Genomic DNA, 22,929 nt, shown 5'->3' with positions numbered 1-22,929 from the left:
TCTCATGCAGGCCGGCAGCTACAGCTTCAATTAGACCCCTAGCCTGGAAACCTCCATATGCCGTGGGAGCAGCCGTAGAAAAGGCAAAAAGACAAAAAAATAAATAAAAATAAAAATGAAAATGGACTGAAAAACCACAACTCTAAGTATAATAAGACGTCTTTCTGTCTCAGAAAATGACAGGAGGGAAAAATGAAGTTGGCTAAAAGAGCTTATCATAGGGATTTTTGAAATTTAAAAAAATGCTCAAAGACACTTAAGAAGACGGAAAGGGAGTTCCCGTTGTGGCGCAGTGGTTAACGAATCCGACTAGGAACCATGAGGTTGCAGGTTCGGTCCCTGCCCTTGCTCAGTGGGTTAACGATCTGGCGTTGCCGTGAGCTGTGGTGTAGGTTGCAGACTCGGCTCGGATCCTGCGTTGCTGTGGCTCTGGTGTAGGCCGGTGGCTACAGCTCCGATTCAACCCCTAGCCTGGGAACCTCCATATGCCGAGGGAGTGGCCCAAGAAATAGCAACAACAACAACAACAACAACAACAAAAGACAAAAAAAAAAAAAAAGACGACGGAAAGATACAAACTCGTTTTAGTACTGACCATTAGTACTTAGATCTTTTTCTAATCTGTTAGAAGCAAAAAGTCAGAAATACGAAAAATGTGTGGGAAGGCAAAAAAGGATTCCAAAAACTCTAGGTAAAGTATGATGTTTCAAAATCTCCAGAACTAGCCTCTGAGACATGGGAAGAATTGAAGAAAAAACCAACTATTATCAAATCTTCAATAAGCCACTGTCATCACTATGAAGAAACCCAGAAGCCTCTTGTTCACTTATCTAGACACAAGTTTTCTTATCCTAACTTTCTGTTAAAAGATACTACATATATATATATATTTTTTTTTTTTTTTTTGAGCAGTTTTAGGTTTAAGGCAAAATGGAGCAGGAGGTACAGTTCCTATACACATCTTTTCCCCTATAGGAACAGCCTTCCCTACTGTAAACATCTCGCACCACAGTGGTACATTTGCTTCAATTAATGAACCTGCACTGACACTCCAATGTCACCCAAAGACCATAGTTTACCTTAGAGTTCACTCTTGGTGGTGAACATTCTATGGGTTTTGATAACTGTATAATATATCTACCATTATACTATGACATAGAAAAGTATTGATGCCCTAAAAATCTCCTGCGTTTTGTCTCTTCATCAGTCCTTCCCACAAACCCCCTGCAAATACTTCCTAACACTTTTCGAAAGTGACCAAAACAGAATGGAAAGAGCATTTTCAGTCCTCAAGGAAATAAATCTGTACACAGTCTACAGTAATAATGCTGGTCCCTTAGAGGTTATATTAACAGTTTTACAGATTATATTACGTACAAATTCAGTGTTGTTTCTAACAATTCACCAATGCACACTTCCTACAACTCATTTTTTGTTAGTAAAATCCATTTGCCCTCTGCTTGGACTGACTTAAATGCTTTTTAAAAAGCCAATACGGAGTTCCAATCGTGGTGCGGCGGAAACGAATTCAACTAGGAACCATGAGGTTGCGGGTTCGATCCCTGGCCTTTCTCAGTGGGTTAAGGATCTGGCGTTGCCCTGAACTGTGTGTGGTACAGGATGAAGTCACGGCTTGGATCCTGCGTTGCTAGGGCTGTGGTGTAGGCCAGCAGACCCCTAGCCTGGGAACCTCCACATGCTGTGAGTGTGGCCCTAAAAAAACAAAAACAAAAAAAATTAAAAAAAAAAAAAAAAGCCAATAAGTTTTTAAGAAAACCCAATTTGTTTCCTGCAGTTGTCAAAAGGTAAATCCAGGCAGGCCTTGGGCAGTAGCTTTTATTTTCCATCTGTACATTTTAACAATATAGCTTACAAACCTCTACAGAAAACATCTGTTGATTACTGACCTACATCTCCACATTGCTGTTTTAAAACTGGTTAAAGATTTCTCTTTAACCACTCAGAAATCAGGTTTTTTTTTTTTTTTTGAAAAATGGGGTGGGGGAAGAGAAAAGAAAAGAAAACTACATCACTGAAGGCCTTTGGAGCTTTGTGGAGTTCCAGCCAATTAAACAGGAAGATGTAATTCTCCGTGATTGTCCCAATTAAGAGACAGAAAATAAAGATAAATTTTGAGCTGTATTCTATGTTCAGAAACTAAAGAAGGTGATAAGTTTCTTAAGAAAATAAATTCAATCTTATAAAAATTAAAAAAGGAAAATATTCCAGGACCTGCTATCTACGTTCTGTTAATTTCCTTTTACAATCATTTCTGGTGGAAATACCATTCCCAGGGATGCTGTACTCTTCCATCAAACCCAATGCTTTTTAAATGGAAGGTTTTAATTTTCTGACCCTAAGAAAGACATGATAGAAGATGAGCAATTACCTTTGATTTTTCTTCATTTTCTCTATAAAATTCTGCCATTTGTTCCTCCTGCTCTTCAATAACATCCTTGAGGGTATCTACTTGGTATATCAAATTGTTCTTCTCATTGTCTAACTGTGCATTGGAAACCATGGCTTTCTTGTATTTTTCTTCCACTTCAGACAAAGACTCCTAAATGAAAGTCAAAGTCATCAGCCTAATATCTAAAATACGTTCATCACCTATTTGCCATATAGCAAGAAAGAGAGCATTGGCACAAACACATGAAGATGCATTTTTGCAAAATACAAGCAGTTTGGAGAACTCCTTGTTTAGTAACATGCACATAAATTAGGAGGACGACAATAAGCCAATAATGCCATTGTAAGAATTTTATGAGCTCTGTGCTATCCAAGAAAACAAAATCAAGCAGCAATGCAGCCTGTGAAAGATGAAAATAATGAGGGGACAATATATATCACATTGCAAGAGTCATAAAAGGAAGAATCATCAATGTTTCCAGAAATGTCACTTTTGTAGTTTTAAACAGCAAGCTATTGGTAATCTTGAATGTAATGATACAACAGAGTGTAGCTTCTCTTTACACAAGTAAATTTCAAACTTACTTGAATTTCATCACTTCCTGGAAATGTGTTTTAAGTATTTTCCTGTTCTGTATAATAATGCTAATGTAAATGCGTAACATTTTTTGTAGCAATCATTAATATATTCATCATTTCAAAATAAGTAATCAAGGAGTTCCCTTGTGATGCAGTGGGTTAAGGATCAGCATTGTTACTGCAATGGTTTGGGTCATGGCTGTGGTGTAAGTTCAATCTCTGGCCCAGGAACTTCAACATGCTATGGGCATGGCCAAAAAAAATTAAAAAATAAAAAATAAAATGCTAAAATTTTATATACTTCAAAGTTTTCTGCCTAAAAGAGCTTAAAGTCTGTTTTTTTAAAAAATCCAAATCTAGGTAGATTACTACTAGTAACATTTGTAAAGCTAAAAACAAAAACATTTCACATAGAAAAAGTCACAGCTTCTGGAAATAAATTCTAAAAATACTAATGCAAATGTTTAACAAACCAAGACCAATGATATAGAATTGAGAGTGCAGATCCCTTACATTTATTGTCAACTGATTTCTGACAATGATGTCCAGATGACTCAGTGGGAAAAGAATATTTTTCAATAAATGGTGTTGAGACAACAGAGATCCACATGTATAAAATATAAAAAAATTAACTCAATATGGATCAGAGACTTAAATTAAAAGCTGAAACTATATAAAGATCTCCCCCGCCAGAAAAGAGTAAATCTTCATGAATTTGCAGTAGGCAATGATTTCTCAGATATGATACCAAACTATCAATGGAAGAAAAAATAGACTTTATCGAATTAAAAACAATACCACAAAGAAAGTAAAATGACATCCCACAGAATGGGAGAAAATATATATAAAGAACACAATTTAATAACAAAGAGACACATAAAAAGTATATCATATGGTCAATAAACATAAAAACATGCTCAATATCATCAGTAATTAGGGAAATGTACATCAAAACCATAATGAGATACTACTTCAGATGTACTAGGATGACGATTGTCTATATATATATATATATATTTAAAAAAAAAAACAGAAACAAGAGAAGTGTGGGTGAGGATATGGAAAAACTTGAATCCTCAGACACTGCTGATGAGAGTGTAAAACAGTATAGCTGCTTCAGAAAACAGTTCGTCAGCTCTCCAAAATGTTAAATATAGAGTTATCATATGACCCAGCAATTCTATTCCTGGGCACTGTACCCAAGAGAAATGAAAAGACATGTCTATACAAAAAGCTGTACACAAACATTTACCGTAGCATTATTCATAATAGCCTCAAACAATCCAAATGCCTATCAAGTAATAAATGGATAAACACACACACACACATATATATGGTATATACACACACAAACACACACACAGATGCATGTTAGGACATGGATCTATCTTGAAAATATTATGTTAAATAAAAAGCCCATTATAAGGGAGTTCCTGCTGTAGCTCAGCGGAAACGAACCCGACTAGTACCCAGGAAGATGTGGGTTCAATCCCTGGGGGATTAAGTGGGTTAAGGATCTGGCATTGCTGTGGCTATGGCACTAGGCTGTGTAGCTCTGATTCAACCTGTAGCCTGAGGACTTCCATAAGCCACATGTGAGACCCTAAAAAAAAAGTCAATTACAAAAGACAACATAGACTAGTGGTTACCCAGGGCTAGGCATGGAGTGGGTGTGGAGAAGTAAGGAAGGTCATCTAATTAGCATGAGATTTCTTTTGGCTGTAATGAAAATGTTCTAAAATTGGGGATAGTTGCACAATTCTGTGACTATGCAAAAAACCACTGAATTTATTTTATTTATTTATTATTTTTATTTTATGGCTACACCTGCAGTATATGGAAGTTCCTGGGCCAGGGACTGAATCCAAGACACATTTGTGGCAATGTCAGATCCTTTTAACTCACTGCGCCTGGCTGGGTATTGAACCTGTACCTCCAGGGTGACCTAAGTAGTCAGATTCTTAACCCATTTTGCCACAGCAGGAACTCTGAACTGTATACTTTATGTCTTTTTGTTTTTTCTAGGGCCGCACCCATGGCATATGGAGGTTCTCAGGCTAGGGGTCCAATTGGAGCTATAGCCGCCGGACTATGCCAGGGCCACAGCAACGCAGGATCCAAGCCTTGTCTGCAACCTACACCACAGCTCACGGCAATGCCGGACCCTTAACCCTCTGAGCGCAGCTAGGATCGAACCCGCAACCTCATGGTTCCTAGTTGGATTCGTTAACCACTGAGCCATGACAGGAACTCCTGAACTGTATACTTTAAATGGGTAAATTTTATGGTATGTGAATTATATGTCAGTAAAGATATATACACACACTTAATAACTCTTCACAAATAATTCTACTGTATTATCAGGTAATATTTACACTAGGATTGAGAAGAAATACAACCAAAATAAAGAATACAAGCAAAGTTAATTGTATAGTGCTTAAACATAGTAGTATCTTAATATAATGCAGAGTTCAGAATGATTTTAACCCACTGGAGAGGCTGATAGCACAAAAAGTCCTCCTCACAACTTAGTCCCACATGAAATGGTGCATAATTACATGAACAATAGGATCCAAGACAGTTGAAGCAGCAGTTACAAAGACGTAATCTATATATATAACGTAATAAAATTGACAAAGTTTATGGAATGTACTCTTTCTTTAAGTAACAGACCACAGAAGACTATACTAAATTTAAGTGTCAAGGTAGTTTTAATGATTTTAATCTAGCTCACGTAGTGATACACATAAGGAATTAGTTTTACTTAATTGTGTCTAAAGCAGTGATTTTCAGTGTAGGTTCTGGACTAGCAGCAAGAGCATTATCTGGGACCAGGTTAAAAATGAAATTTTCAACAATCCCATCCTGGATCTACTGAATAAGAAAGCCTGGGAGTAGAGTCCGGCAATCTATCTTTTACCAAGACCCAGGTGCCTCTGGAAGGAAGGGAGGGTGGGGAAAAGCACCCCAAGGCAGACATGCTTAAGAATTACGTCATAAGCAATGACCCAGGATCCTTTAATAGGATATGGATACATCACATCCTCGTGTTTTGACCACTAACCATACAATTTTTAAAATGACTTTCCTTCCATTTAAAAGAGTCATTTCAAAGATAAACATAGTCTGAAGTCAGGTTTGATTATACACTAACCATGAATTAAGAAAAGGGAGCTGATCTGTTCAGAGTCTCAAATAAAGTTAATCTGGTTTTTGTATCCTTCAAAGAATGCAATAAATGAGAAATCTAAAAGGTAAGAAGGAAATGCTTAAAATAAAAAAACAACAATGCCTCTGAATCACTTGCTTTCCTGATACATTATATTATATAGAAGACTTTAAAATGAATGTGTTTATTGAATGTACTAGATTTGTTTCCCTGATCTAAGATATTTCCAGGTTCTATCTCCAAAACCATAAGAGGGGGATTAAATCTTCAGATGAGAGCAGTAAGACCAACTGAGCATATGAGCACACTGGGGCTCTCCTACTGCACACTGACACTACACATTGCTGTCCGGGCTTCCCCAGGGGTGCTCTCCATAGGCCTTCCTACCCTTTCTGGTCCTGAGTCTTAACCATGTTCCGTGAACCAATCACCTGCATGAGGGTTTTGGCTGGTAGCTGGGCTAAGTCCAATCGTCTCATGGCTGCTGAGCAAAGCATTGCTTGTCAAGTCCACACTTTGTCCTTGGAGCACATCCTGAGTCATCTTTCTGAATGTCTTGCTTACACATTTTTAGAGGCCTGGTATGTACTTCTATTTCAAATAGGGACCTACATTCGTTCAGGGGAATTTTCAGTAATTCATAATACTAGGTTTGAACTTAGTAAGAAAACACAGGGATGAGCAGGATAATTAAGTGTTATTTACAACTAAAATATCTGCCCACATGGACACTTGTAAAGAAAACTGCTAGCCATCTTTGATTGGAAAAAATAAGGCCCATTTAAGTTTACCTCCAAATTCTTTAAGGCACTGAATCTGTGTAACCGTTTTTGAACTATATGTGAAAAAAATCAAACAAAAAAGAAAACACAGTCCTTATGCTTCAGGGTTCTTCCTCCAGGGGGAATATTTAAATTATGCTCTCTCTTAGATGCGTCTTCCTCCTGTATCTAATATTGACTGAATTCAGTAACAAATAGGCAATGCTCTTTCACTGAGCTTGGAAGAATTTTAAGATCTAATTCTCAATTTAAAAATATCCTTAAAACATTGAGCGGCCCTAGAAAAGGCAGAAAAGACAAAAATAAATAAATAAATAAATAAATAAATAAAAATATCCTTAAAACATTTTTTAGGTTTTTGCCTAAACTAATTTTGTAAGGCAGAGACACAGAGACATGTATTTTAAAGGTTTAAAAACTGTAAGGTATAGTATCTTCCGCTGAATATTTCAAAAACCATACTTAAACCTTAGCACAGACTGAAACTTGCCTTTCCTATGCATTGCAGGTTAAGCACATGCTTGAAAGACAAACACTGTTAGTAAAGCTATGTGCAGTGGGGTTAACAGAATCTGTAAAACCACCATTACCAACACTTTTGCATACAAAGAGCATGCTTGGGCTGCAGAATGGGCCCTGATACCTTTAGTTCTTTAAGCCCCTGCATGTATCTCCCTTCTACATCCTGTATCTGGTCCTTAAGGTCATAGATATCCTGTGGGACATAGGAATGAACCATTGCATAAAACCACACATAAACATATCAAGTCTCAAAGAATTCAGGTGAAAATGTGAATTACTTTTGTATATTCCAGACTAAAAGCAGAGAAAGTGAAGTATACACATGTTAATTGGTACTCCAAACCAATGAAAGGGGCAAACAGGCCAGGTGAAAGAAGGGCTGAGGATGGTTGGGAGTAATCAATCTAACATATTAAATATCTTCTTGGCATTAACTCCTGTTGAAATAACATTAGCAAATGAGGGTAGGGCTGTGTATGGAAAAAAAGCTACATAAGTTATAACATTTTTAACACACCATTTTAAAAATTGTATAAATCATTTAAATAATTTTTAGCATAATGCTTCACCTAGAACCAGTAAAATATGTAGTAAATTAATCCTAAATTGCAAATTTTACTGACTCATGCAGAAGTTTTTAAAAATGTAAAACTAGATGTGAACAAAGTTGTTTTTCAATGACCACAATTAATTTGAGAGAAAGATAAGTAAAAGGAGAGAAGCTAAACACAAACATTTCAAACACAATGTCAAATGAAAGATTCTATTCTGAGGACACCATTTAAATGATGAGAAAAGCCTTTCCTCCACATGTTACCATAATCCTTGTAAGAAAAGTGAAGCAGATCAAATTTTAAATGGAAAATATTATCTCCTTTGTACCTGACTTTGCTATATAAGGTCAATTCTGGATGGCTGATTTACCTAGGAAACAACTGCTATAGGGCCCTGAATATAATTCTACAATTACAGGATCAATTATCAAACAGGTTTCTATATGATACTCTCCTGCCCCCTTCATTCCCTCCTTGGTAGGTTTGTCTCTTAACTTGCTGATTCATTCAATAGGCATTTATTGAGCGCCTATTAGGAGCCAAATGCTAGGATACAAAAATCTCATTTCCTTCACGGTCATTCTCTCAAAGAAGAAATACAAGTACACAGCAAGCACAAACTAAGTCTCAGGCAGAAAGGCCTCATCCTGCTGTCTTTTGTCCCACCAGAAAACAGAACCTAAATGCAAGCGTTAAGTTAATTCTACTTCGCACCCCGATGCTCGTGCCTGGTACTTAGTAAGAGCTCTGTAATAATGACTCCTCCAAAGTCATAGTCAGCTGACCTGGGCCTCCTTCTGTAGCACCACTGCCACTGTTTCAAACCTCTCCACCCTCTCCTAATCCTTAGTCTTAATCCTCAGTCCACTTTGACAAGCTGCCTATTCGACAAGCCAGACTCTTGCTCCTACTCCGCCTACAATCTTACTCAGGCACAACCCATCCCCCTCCTCCCCTACTGAGTCAGTGGGAAGGGACGGCCACCTCCCATCCATCTGGTCCCTGGACATTCCTCTCACCCACTCAGGCACTCTTCTAGGTCAGCCCCTCTCCTTTCTTAACCTTCAGAGTCTCTCAGATCTACTGGCTCAATCAAGCCAATGAAAACAACAATGTTGCCTTTAAAAGAAAACAAAAACCTTCTCTTAACTTTGTAATTCTCTCTCTGCTGGCCAACCAACTCTCACCCTCCGATATTCTCTTCAGAGCAAGTTTCCTCCAACACTTCTTTCAATCTTTGGTCAATATTTAGGATTGCAAATCAGACAGTATGGCTCCGCTGTGTAATATCCATAGTTGTCAGGGTAAACCTGAGTTCCTTTCGGATGCCACTTGGGTTGCTTTGTCATTCAGTCCATCATTACTTCTCCAGCCTTCTGTAGCCCACTACTAATCCTCGTTTCTCATCCTACCCTGAGGCAACTTTGCTATACAGGTAACCTTCTGGTTCTCTGAATTTAACTGTCTCAGAAAGCCTTCTCCTTCAACTTCTTCACTTAGTTAATTTTTATTCTTCCTTCACCCCTTAGCTCGGAGTTTGTCTCCTCTATAAAAGCCTTTTGTTATCTTTTCTTCTAGTCTAGTTTAGATGATACACTTCTCTCAATTCCCTGAACAGCTCTATTCTTGCTACTATTATAATATCGCTCCACCTGGTTTTACTGGTTTATATCCATTTGTCTTCCCTATGAAACAGGAAACTTTTGAAGTCCAAAGTGTGCTTTACTGCCTAAATCTGTGGGGTCAAGTGCTCAATAAATGTTGAATGAATGAATAAATGCAATTTTTATTACTACCCTTCCCTCATTCCTCACAAATGACAGGTTCAGCAAATAGACATTCAAATTCATTTTGAAAAGAGTATTACTAAGAATGGAGATTCAACTAATGGGTTAAATAAGCTTCCACTACTCAAGCATTTCTGTCATCCCAAATATTATTATACTTGTCTTATCATCAAACACTGAGAGATAACTGTATTCAAACAGCCAAATAATACCATAATGGCTCAAAAGACTAAAATAATTCCCAAGGTCTGCTTCCTTGCACATCCACATATTTTCCATTTAAAATATGCCAATTAGTTGAGAGAATTACTTCTACATACATTAGAAAAGTTTTTTGGCATCTGTAAATTAGCAGAACTCATTCCAATGTCATCAAATGTTCAGGAAAGAGAACAGAAAAAGAATTAACTAATCTCCTTCCCTTCAGATCCTTGTCACATTCTTGAACTGTAGTAACAACTCATTTTTAAAGAACTCATACTTCTTTCCTTCCTACCAAGTCACATTAAATGTTATATAATTCTAGTATACGACAAAGCAGCAAAAAATTTTATAAAAACCCAAAAACTGCGGTTTACCCGCAATTCACTTAAGGAGGTGTCTGGATCTATCAAGCTGCTGGTGTCCCCACTTCCTCGTCTGGATGAATTTCCACTTAGAGGGGTTGTTGCTGAGGCAGAATTTCGAGATGAAGGCTAGAAAAAAAGAAATGTGACACTTTTGAGTCTTGTTTCTTTAAAAGTATATTTACTGTGGAAATTAAAAGTGGGGCAGTGTGGTGGGGCAAGATCTCACAGAGTGTGGAACAGTAGTTAAAAAGGCACCCAAAGGCAATTTAGATTGGCTTTGGGGAGGGGGATCCAAGCTCAAGCCCAAGCATAGGAAGCATAACTTCATTCACTCACTTTACTGAAATCTACAATTTATAATTACAAAGAAGGAAATGAAATAGCTCATGTGAGAGCTGTTTTCTAAATTCATCTCTGCTGTTGTAAGCAGCACTGGGGTGAGTACATCAGGTTGATTTTAAACAGTTTTAGAATGTGATAGTTGGTATGCTATTCAGCCATCCTCTGTAGTTCCTGAAGCTGCTTCCTTAGAGTCTTTTCTTTTTCTAGTACTTTCCTGATAAAGTTGGCAATACTATTTGCAGCTAAGAACAACTGTGTTCACTGTGAATTTAGACTGCTCTTTCCACAATTAGTTTAAATGTGAGATTAGGCTACTAGATGAATAAATGGCAGAGATCTGTGCTATTTAAATAGAAACCAACTAGCCCCATGCAAAGACAGAGCACTTGCAATGAGATTAGTCCGAATGGAGAATTTTTTTTCAGGTGTAAAATACACACCGGATTTCAAAGGCTTATTGTGGAGAAAGGAATGTAAACTATCACATTAATAAGTTTTCATACTGATTATGTTTAAATATTTTGGACATTTTGGTTAAATAAAATTTCAACTAATTTTACCTGTTTTAGTGTGTGGCTTCTAGAAAAATTTAAACTTACATTCGTGGCTTCATGATATTTCTATTGGATAGAACTGGTACATCTTTTGGGGGCATAGCACAAAATTAATCCTGCTAATTTCCCAAGATGACTTTCTAAAAATATTTCTAGGAGAAAGTAAGAGACTTTTTAACAAAAAGCAACCCCTGAAAGGAGCTATTTTACTTCAAAGAAATAATTTATCTATATAAGAAAAATATAAACCCTCAGAGTTTGTCACCACCATTCTTCCTTCTCAGTATTTAATGGCTTCTTCTCAGGATTAAAGACATTTCTTCCTTCTCAGTATTTAATGGCTTCTTCTCAAGATTAAATTCAAGAGGAATGAAAATCAAAAGAGCAGCCAAGAGTTTAAGAGGTGACATTCAAGGAAATAAAATACAGTGTCTTTCTCTTCCCAATGCTTCACATGATTCAACTGCAGAGGAATTTGGGGGTCAAGGACAGGAAGCAGATGAAGAGAGGAAGAGTAGCTCCATCAGTTAAACTATTGTAAAATAAAGAATAAAATATAGCAGAAAGTAAGTTATTGACCTTGAGAACTTAATTTCCTTAGGAATTTACATACTTACCCTTGTGTAGTTTTCAGCATATTGTTTGTCAGATTTTTCATCCAACTAGAAAAGAACAGAGATAAAAATCAGGAAAGATGCTTAGCATTTTGATTTTTTTTTAGGAGAAAAAAAAAAGGTGACCTTATTTGAGTTCTCCAAGTTCAAGTGATATTTGGAACCTGTAAGTAAACATACTAAAACTGAAATAAGACAAGATGTTAAGAACTTTCTTATCTAAGAAAGACACGGAATAAGCAAGTTATCTTTATGAAAAAATTTAGAACTTTCACATAGATTTTCTTTTCATGGTATTTGAAACATACTAAAGAAAATTACATGTAAACTTAAATTTTAGCAATGCAAAAGTTAACACACACACACAAACTTATACACATCAAAAGGAAAAGTCTGATAAAACCAAAAGCCAGAAAACTTTAACATCTAAACATTATTAGGACACATAGATAAGACTAGCATACTTAGCCAAAAAAGTCCAGCTTGGACTAGAGCATGTTAAACATATTATCAAAAAAATTTCCCCACAGCTAAGGATTTGGTTGTTTGGTTTTTACTTTTGCTTTTTAAGTAATGCATGCACACATATCCAAAAAAAGAAAAAAAATCAAACAGCACAAATGGTATGCAAAGTAAGCCTCTCTCCCTACCACACTACATGTTGACCTTCAATTCTCACTCCAAGGGCAACCTACTCCAAAGCCTTTGAAAATTCTAACAGTAGTGTCCCAAATACATTCCATATCTTCTTTTTTCCCCCTTCTATGTTTCAGAGATTAGAGAAAGTCCTTTGCTTTTCTTCAAGGCATTTATCAATCCCTGTCCCCATGGCATTTATTAATTTATTTATTGTCTGATCTCCCTCTTTAATGTACGCTCGATGTCTGTATGTTCTTTTCTGTATTCCTAACACCAAGAATAGCACCTGACATTTAGAAGGAATCAAAATTTGTTGGATGAATAAATGAATTATATCCCATTGTACTTATAGATGTACCCCACTTAAACTTTAACAGCTGCATAGTATTATATTATTTGCATATACCACAAGTGAGTTATCCTATCTTCTACAGACAGGCCTTATGGTTGTTTTAGTTAGTATTTCAAGAAGTACCCTAAAGATCTAGTCTAAAATCCTGGTTTTATAGCTGAGGAAAGAGAAATTCAGAGGTGAGAGATCTCAGTAAAGAACAAACAACTACTAAGTATCAGAGGTGGATCCAGATTTTATTTCGTGAATTTTTCATGTTAGTCACTTGTATAAACTGTCCCAGTTATCACTGGGGGTAAAGATCAGAGAGAAATTTAACTAAATGAACACATATCTAGATTTCAACTCCTAGACTAACCCTTCCAGCCCAACCTAGAGATTTGAAAATCTTCCTCAGTTAATCATTAAAACCCAAAATGTCATTATTTCTGGCTCAGTTCAGATTACTTCACTCTAGCTTCCTCATATTTGAAAGTTTTTTTCTTTTTCATTACCCACATTTATTGTGTTCATTTTCTCTCTCAGTAAACACTTTTTAAGTACTAAATCAGAGTATAAATATGATCTTGGACTTCAAATTCTTTTTACTACTTCTTACAGCAACGATCTTATAAAGGAATTGATTTTAGTTCATTTTGATTTCTTTAAACCACATATGAAATGTTTTAAAACAAATTGGCAATGACAATAGTTTTTAACATTGGCAATTACTGCCATAAAAAGAAATTCTCTTCCTCATATCTATTGCCTAATATTTAATGTGTTATTTCTCAGAGCAAAAGAAATACTATGTCTAAATAAATTGCCTTATTTTCCCTAGAGTATGTTCCAACTCTCTTCTACTAATGAGTTAAAGATAAAAACAAGCAGCATTCAGAGACATTCTTCCAGGTTCATCTGAAATCCTGTCTCTTATCCCACTTTCAAACAAATGCCCCCAAAACCCACCTATTTTTAAAGAGACAGTCACCTTAGAATAATCTTACATGTCAAAGGGTGCATCACTGACCCAGTCCACCGCAGTGTTGACTCTATTGCTTTCACTATCTTCTGACAGATCCCAACTGCCGCAACCCAAGCTGATCATGCGCCAAACTTCCGGGGTTGTGGAGGCAGCAAAAATGCCTAAGCAGCCCTGCCACAGCCCAATTATTTTGGCTGTAGGGATTTGGCCAAGATCTTCAGTTCTCACGTCTCAGGCTTGAGCTATGTTCTGTGCAGCCTTCCATTTAGACAAAAAGCTAGCTGAAACCAAGTATTCTAAAAGCCCCAGGAGGTCGACATAGCTGCATTGCAATGACAAGCTAATGTTCAAAATGATGACCCAAAGAGTCTGCCAGATCCTGAAATGGCTCTTAAGTGGAATAAAATGTAATCAGGTTTAACATACCAAGGTATAAAAGAGGGAAATGTTGGTAAAAGGGTACAAACATTCAGATATAAGATCAATAAGGTCTGAGGTTCTAACGTGAAACATGGTGACTATAGCTGATTTTTAAAAATTGTTGTGTATGAGTAACATGGAAAAAATGAAAATGCACTAATATGAAAAATCAGAAAGCAAAGGCTGTATCTCCTATATATCACAATTTTGTAAAATAAGCAAATTCAACTGAAATAAAAAAAAACTGAATATAAATCATCAAATTGCTAAAAAAAAAAAAAAGCAGCTAAACAAAATGGTAGACTAAAACATAAAACAATAACAAAGCAGAAAGCAAAGTTTTTTTCCTCAGTAAAGCCCTCAGTCAGGACTTGCTCATGAAAACCAACTAAAACCCTCACACCAGACACAAAAATAAACTCAAAATGGCTTAAAGACTTAAATGTAAGACAAGACACCATCAAACTCCTAAAAGAGAACATAGGCAAAACACTCTCTGATAGTAACCTTACAAATGTTTTCTCAGGTCAGTCTCCCAAAGCAACAGAAACAAAAGCAAAAATAAACCAATGGAACCTAATCAAACTGACAAGCTTTTGCACCGAAAAGGAAACCATAAAAAAATCCAAAAAAGACAACTTACAGAATGGGAGAAAACAGTTTCAAATGATGCAACTGACAAGGGTTTAATCTCTAAATTTACAAACAATTTATACAATTCAACAGCAAAAAAAAAAAAAAAAAAAAAAAGCCAACAATCCAATGGAAAAATGGGCAAAAGATCTGAATAGACATTTCTCCAAGGAAAATATACAGATGGCCAACAAGCACATGAAAAAATGCTCAGCATCACTGATTATCAGAGAAATGCAAATCAAAACTACTATGAGGTACCACCTCACACTAGTCAGGATGGCTATCACTAATATGTCCACAAATAACAAATGCTGGAGAGGGTGTGGAGAAAAGAGAACCTTCCTGCACTGTTGGTGGGAATGTAAATTGGTACAACCACTTATGGAAAAGTGGAAAACAGTATGGAAGTACCTTAGAAAACTATACATAGAAAACAGTACGGAGGTACCTTAGAAAACTAACTATACATAGAACTACCATATGACCCAGTAATCCCACTCTTGGGCATCTATCCAGACAAAATTTTCCTTGAAAAAGACATGCACCCACATGTTTACTGCAGCACTATTCACAATAGCCAAGGCATGTGAACAAGCTAAATGTCCATTGACAGATGAATGGATTAAGAAGATGGGGTATATATACACACAATGGAATACTACTCAGCTATAAAAAAGAACAAAATAATGCCATTTGCAGCAACATTGATGGAACCAGAGACTCTCATACTAAATAAGTCAGAAAGAGAAAAATAATACCATATGATATCGCTTATATCTGGCATCTAATATACGGCACAAATGAACCTTTCCATAGAAAAAAAATCATGGACATGGAGAACAGACTTGTGCATGCCAAGGGGAGGGGAGGAGTGGGATGGACCGGAATTGGGGGTTAATAGACGCAAACTATTGCCTTTGTAATGGATAAGCAATGAGATCCTGCTGTACAGCACTGGGAACTATGTCTGGTCACTTGTGATGGAGCATGCTAATGTGAGGAAAATGAAAGTATATGTATGTGTGACTGGGTCACCTTGCTGTACAGTAGAAAACTGACAGAGCACTATAAACCAGCTATAATGGAAAAAATAAAAATCATTATAAAAAAAAATCAGAGCACCAAAAAAAAAAAAATACTGACTATAGCCTACTATTGTCAAAAATCTTGAATATTATGCCATTACATTCCTAAATGGTTAAATAGGTAATTTTCCAATCAAGAAAAGAGTTTCCTTGATAGTTAAAAACTGAAAGTTAGCTAACAGGCTTGTAATATTTCATATTCATATTAATGTGCAAAGAAGAGCACATGATGGCAAAGTTTATTGCTTCTTTTAAGAATTTCAACAACTCAACAGCAAAAACAACAATAACCCAATTGAAAAATGGGCAAAAGACCTGAGTAGACATTTTTCCAAAGAAGATATACAGATGGCCAACAAGCACATGAAGAAGTGCTCAACATCACCAGATATCAGAGAAATGCAAATCCAAACCACAATGAGGTACCACCTCACACTAGTCAGAATGCCATCCTTAACAAGTCAACAAACAAATGCTGGAGAAGGTGTAGAGAAAAATTTACCCTCCTTCAACTGTTGTTGGGAATATAAATTGGTACAACCACTTTGGAAAACAGTATGGAGGTACTTCAGAAAACTAAATGGAGAACTACCATATGATCCAGCAATCCCACTCCTGGGCATATATCCAGACAAAACTTTCATTGAAAAAGATATATGCACCCCTATGATCATTGCAGCACTATTCACAATAGCTAAGACATGGAAACAACCTAAATGTCCCTTGAAAGATGAATGGATTAAGAAGATGTGGTACATATATACACAACGGAATACTACTGAGCCATAAAAAAAAGAACAAAATAATACCACTTGCAGCAACATGGATGGAAATAGAGACTCTCATACTGTGAAGTAAGTCAGAAAGAGAAAGACAAATACCATACGATAACACTTACATCTGGAATCTAATATACTGCACAAATGAACTTTTTTCCACAGAAAAGAAACAAACTCATGGACTTGGAGAACGAACTTGTGGTTGCCAAGGGGAAAGGGGAGGGAGTAGGATGGACTGGAGTCTGGGGTTAGTAGATGGACTGGAGTCTGGGGTTAGTAGATGCAAAATACTGTATTTGCAGTGGATAAGCAATGAGATCCTGCACAGGGAACTCTATCTAGTCACTTGTGATGGAACATGGCGGAAGATAATGTGAGAAAAAGAATGTATACATAAATGTATAACTGGGTTACTTTGTCGTACAGCAGAAATTGACAGAACATTGTAAATCAGCTATAACAGAAAAAATAAAAATCTTACAAAAAAAAAAAAAAAAAGAATTTCAAGTTGGGAGTTCCCTTGGCGGCTTAGCAGGTTAAGAACCCAATAGTGTTCACAAGGATGCAGGTTTGATCCCTGGCCTTGCTTAGTGGGTTAAGAATCCAGTGTTGCCACAAGCTGAAGATGTGGCTCAGATCCGGTGTTGCCATGGCTGTGGTGTAGGCCAGCAGCTGCAGCTCTGATCTGACCCCTGGCCCAGGAATTTCCATGTGCCGCAAATGTGGTCCTTTTTAAAAAGAAAAAAAAAAAAAATCAAATTATCAACTAGTAAACAAAGTCTTAAATATTATCTTCTCCATATTTCAGTCATAAATGCCTTTGCGTCTAAGAAATCTGAAAATGCTTTGCTCTTGACGTTATAGATTATATTTTGTTTCACTTTAAATCTAAACTCCTTGATTATTTGTTGAAACTAGCACATACGAGAAATATTTCTTGAAAAGATTTCTTGTCAAATCTTTGACACCATTTCTTTTTAAAAGAAAGGTATTTCTTATTTTCTGATTAAGAAGCCCTTTGATCTTTGTTTTAGCATATGGCTACTTTGAAAGAATTTTATTCTACTAAAATGGTATACAATTGAACCTTTTAAAATGGAAAGAGAATTTTACCTGTGAGTATATTTTAATACTATCATTTGAAAGAGTTGGTTAGAAACAAAGGCGTATTCTGTTCAAAATTATATTTTTTCTCTTAAAAGGAGAGTTGAGATTTGACAAAACTGGGCTATGCATATCTGATGTGTGGTCACTTTCAGCATGAAGCAACCATTTTGTCAACCATATCATAAATCTAATATAATGTGTGATCAAGAGATAAAAGGATTATATTAAGGCATCCAAATAAATATCACTTATTTTTTCAAAAGGTGTAAAATTAGGGAGTTCCTGCTGTGGCACAGTGGGTTAAGAACCTGACTGTAGTGGCTTGGGTTGCTGTGGCGGCACAGGTTTAAGCCCTAGCCTGGTGCAGCAGGTTAAAGGATCCTGTATTGCTGCAGCTGTGTGTAGGTCGCGGCAGGGACTCAGATTCAATCCCTGATCCAGAAACTTCCATATGTTGAAGATGTGGCCATTTAAACAAAAAAAAGTATAAAATTATAATCTAGTTAAGTATTTATAGTATAGTTTGTTTAATGCAGTCATTGGATTCTAATCCTTTGTTAACTTCTAATTTATATGTATATACTGACTTGATAATGTTATTCAAAAATTCTACTTGGAAAAAAAACTAGAAAACAGAAGATCCCAACCATAGAAGGGAAGGGAAAAAATACTTTTAATAATCTCCTAAAAAAAATGGCTGAGGAGTTTATTCAGAAATGATCTAATTATTAATAATTGATAAAACTAAAGTTAAGCACACGTACATTCCTTTCCTTCCCTCTAGCCTGACCTAAGGGACAGAAAGGAAAACAATGCAAAAGAAGAGGCAAGAGGCTAGAACTACTGTATTCAGTCTTAAGACCTTGTACCTTTTCCACCACCTTCTAGCTCAGAGGTTATAAACTAGCAGACTGTACACATATATTTGATCCACAATGAGGAAGCCAGAAGTTATCTTTTAAATTTTTAAATTCAGGAGTTCCCGTCGTGGCACAGTGGTTAACGAATCCGACTAGGAACCATGAGGTTGCGGGTTCGGTCCCTGCCCTTGCTCAGTGGGTTAACGATCTGGCGTTGCCGTGAGCTGTGGTGTAGGTTGCAGACGCGGCTCGGATCCCGCGTTGCTGTAGCTCTGGCATAGGCCGGTGGCTACAGCTCCGATTCGACCCCTAGCCTGGGAACCTCCATATGCCAAGGAGCGGCGCAAGAAATAGCTAAAAAATAATAATAATAAATAAATAAATAAATAAATTTTAAATTCACTGTCTACATTTAAAAATCAGGATAGTTCACATAAAAAAAATTCTATTTCCAGCTTATCTTTTTAAAAACTGTGTGTGGGGGGGGAAGAGATCTTACCAACATCAAGTCCACTTTTTATTTGTCTAAAGTGAGCTGAATTCTAGCATAACCTTTAAAAGAAATAGTATTAGAGAAAATTTTTTGCTCTAGAGAGGGGACCAACATATATTTCAGGCTTTGCCCAGAGGCAAAATTAAGGATATTATATAAGTACTTAAATAACCATTAAAAAAAAAAAAAAGTGGCTTGTAGGCTATAAAATAACAGGAAGCTAGCCAGAGCCAACCACTGCTCTAAAGAATCTTTTCCTTATGTTATAAGGTAAACAGCATGATTTGATATGCATACCCTATATACATGTATATCAAATCATTATGTTTTATACCTTTAGTATGTATATATATATATGTATATATATATATATATTTTTTTTTTTTGGTCTTTTTAGGGCTGCACCCATGGCGTATGGAGGTTCCCAGGCTAGGGGTCGAATTGGAGCCACAGCTGCCGGCCTATGCCACAGCCACAGCCACAGCAATGCCAGATCTGAGCTGCACCACAGCTCATGGCAACACTGGCTCCTTAACCCACTGAGCGAGGCCACGGATCGAACCTGTGTCCTCATCAATACTAGTCAGATTTGTTTCTGCTGAGCCAGACAGGAACTCCTAAAATATATAACCTTTATTAAAATATGTAGATAAATCAAAATATACATGAAAAGAAAAGAATTTTTATTTAATTAGTAGAGGCAGTGGAAGACTTAAAATACTGGCAATCTTTTCACTTCTGTGTAGTTACTAAAATAAATTGCCAAGAAATAAACATAAGGACAACATAACCAATCATTCAGACATCACATGAGATGTTAAAAGAATTCAAAGTCTTTAAGATAAAAGGTGTACACAAGAAATTAAACTGTTTATATTTATGAAAAAACAGGTTACTAAGCAAATTAATAAAATGGGCAATTATTTCAGGTGAAGGACCTGGGAGCCAGTCTTCTAACTTTGTGTACAGGGAGATTCCTTGATCTGACCATCCAACAGTCCAAGATGGGACTGTTGTTTAGCCAGCTTTGAGAGTCAACAATCTGGAATACTTAAGGACCACACTTAAAATTGTTTTCTAGGATTAATCATTCAGAAATAGCTATTTAAATACACTCGGTGATGTGCTAAATATAAATCATTATCTCTTCATTACAAAACTGCCTAGCTTTTTAAGAAACCCTGCTTCATGTGATTCAAAGCACTTGATAATTAGGACAATCTTGGTCCAAGAGCAAAACAATACTAATGTCAGCAATAGAAAGAAGGTGTTACAGACAGGAAATCAGGCTGTCAGATAAATCAGGAAGGTAGATTCCTGCTGGTCAGGGTTCGTTCACTAAGGTAAATGCCTCAAGGCATTTCTACTGGACAATCTTTCCTAAATTCAGTTCCCAAAGAATGTAAAAGCAATGGATAGGCATTTCTTTAAAACAATGCCATAATTCAAATATTCAAAATCTATACAGAGTCTTCCCAGTTACTATGAATTAGTGACACTTTAATAAGTAGTATATTTTACTGTTCAATCTTCCCCAAAGTTTATCTAAAAATTTATGGATTCACCAAAATGAAAAGGGAAGGAAATTTTAACACTGATGAGGAATATCTAAATATGGGCTAGGAACTAGATGATTTTAAAGACTTAATTTTCATTTTATTAGATATGATGATGGCAGAGTAAATAAAGTTCTCAACTAGAAATGTACTCAGTACTGAACCATTTACTGGGAAATGGCATGATGTATGGGATTTACTTTAAAATAATTCAGAAAAAAAAGAGGAAAGGGTGAAGAAACAGCTGAAACAAAACTGGCAAAATATGGATCATTGTTGGAGCTGCTAATGGGTTCTATGGAGTAAAATTTCTGCAGACACAAACATAAAGAAAGACAGATGTAATACCACAAATGTAATGTGGTATCCGATTTTAAAAATCAGAACATAGCGGAGTTCCCGTCGTGGCGCAGTGGTTAACGAATCCGACTAGGAACCATGAGGTTGCAGGTTCGGTCCCTGCCCTTGCTCAGTGGGTTAACGATCTGGCGTTGCCGTGAGCTGTGGTGTAGGGTGCAGACACGGCTCGGATCCCGCGTTGCTGTGGCTCTGGTGTAGGCCGATGGTTACAGCTCCGACTGGACCCCTAGCCTGGGAATCTCCATATGCCGCGGGAGCGGCCCAAGAAATAGCAAAAAATAAAAAAAATAAAAATCAGAACATAGCAATATACACATTTCAAAACAAATAACTATTTTTTAAGGGTTTTTTTGTTTTTGTTTTTTTTGTCTTTTTTAGGGCTGCACTCGTGGCACATGGAAGTTCCCAGACTAGGGGTCCAATTGGAGCTACAGCTGCCAGCGTGAGCCACAGCCATAGTAACATGGGATCCAAGCTACATCTGCAAACTACACCACAGCTCACAACAACACTGGATCCCCATTCCACTGAGTGAGGCCAGGGATTGAACCTGCATCCTCATGGATATTAGTTAGATTTATTTCTGCTGCACCACAATGGGAACTCAAAGTTCCAAATTTTAAAATAGCTGCTGTGTTAGCTGTTAGTCACACGCCTGAGACAATGAGTCCCCATGCGATGCACTCACACTGGTCACATCTGGGATGCTGACATCATCCACGTCGGAGACAATGCTCCCCCTACGATTGGATCGACTGAAATAATCAGCAGCAGAGACCTTTTAGCCAGGAAAAAAAAAAAAAGAGATGTTTTAAAAGTTAAGAAAAGAGAGAAGAAAAAGATAAGAACTTTAGCATATGGGGGCAAACTCCTCCGTTTTTTGGTGTGTGATAAAGAACCATGAAAGGAAATGAGGAAACTGTTATAGTTTACCTACTCCAGAAAGAAAGACAGAAATGTAATGTGGTATTCGAAATGATACCACAGCTCCCTAAAATAAGCTCTTCTTCAACATAGCTAGAGTTTTCTCTTTGCTATACAGATCATCCATCTGCTGCCTGAAGACCAGCATCACTCTCACCAGAGGGATTCTAGGGTAGCATTTACCTAAAGATTCTACTATATTTTACAAATTTATAATGCATTATAGCTATCGACTCCGTTAATCACATATATGCTGACTGTAGAACTATTTGCAGAGTATTCACTGTGCCTTTCACCCAATTTCCACAGTTCCCTCTTTTTCATATTCCTCAAGACAGAACTGCAGAACAAAACCACAAGAGAACCACACTGGCCTCTTTATGGTTCCCCAAACTTTGTACCCAGTCTCTTCCTACCTCTGGCCTAGGAAGCTCTCTGCCCAGCTATTCCTCAAACAGCTGGCTCCTCACATTTGACTTTCAGCTCAAAGGTTACCTCCTTCAGAGAAACCTCATCCAAAAGGACGGACGGGGACGGACACACACACACACACAACCTCAATGTCCTCTGTCATTTCACTTACTTTTTCTCTTCAAGTCCCTGGGTTTACCTTTTCTTTTTGTCCCTTTCTTTACTAGTTTATGTTCTATTTCCTTCACTAAGATACATAAGCTCCATGAAATCAGAAATCTGGCCTGTGTGGCTTACCACATTATTCCCAGCACTTAACACAGTGCCTCACATATAGCAGGCAGTTATAATTCAAATATGTGTTGAATAATAAATAAACAATGAACTTTTTTTTTTTTTTACTTCATTCATCAGCTATTTCTTATCTCAGCTCTGTCTGATTACCTTGCTTACAAACTCTGC

The 22,929-nt window shown here is 36.8% G+C and overlaps 1 protein-coding gene across 16 annotated transcripts in view; it reads right to left on the bottom strand.

Moving 5' to 3' along the window:
* The window catches only part of LRRFIP2 (LRR binding FLII interacting protein 2), a 125,430-nt gene that overhangs the window by 24,340 nt on the left and 78,161 nt on the right, over positions 1-22,929 (bottom strand). For 11 of the 16 annotated variants that reach the window (XM_047770020.1, XM_047770106.1, XM_047770052.1 and 8 more), the window contains 5 exons: positions 21,821-21,910; positions 11,885-11,929; positions 10,381-10,497; positions 7,583-7,654; positions 2,390-2,560 (listed from right to left, as the gene is read on the bottom strand). In XM_047770020.1, coding sequence (XP_047625976.1) covers positions 2,390-2,560; positions 7,583-7,654; positions 10,381-10,497; positions 11,885-11,929; positions 21,821-21,910 — 495 coding nt within the window. The remainder of the gene's footprint in view (positions 1-2,389; positions 2,561-7,582; positions 7,655-10,380; positions 10,498-11,884; positions 11,930-21,820; positions 21,911-22,929) is intronic. The other 5 variants (XM_047770122.1, XM_047770132.1, XM_047770152.1 and 2 more) reach the window with 2 other exon arrangements.

Source organism: Phacochoerus africanus, chromosome 1 (genome assembly GCF_016906955.1).
Source record: "Phacochoerus africanus isolate WHEZ1 chromosome 1, ROS_Pafr_v1, whole genome shotgun sequence".
In the NCBI taxonomy this organism is placed as follows: Eukaryota; Metazoa; Chordata; class Mammalia; order Artiodactyla; family Suidae; genus Phacochoerus; species Phacochoerus africanus.
The sequence above is the reverse complement of the archived record's forward strand: the minus strand, read 5'-3'. Positions and strand labels throughout refer to the sequence as shown.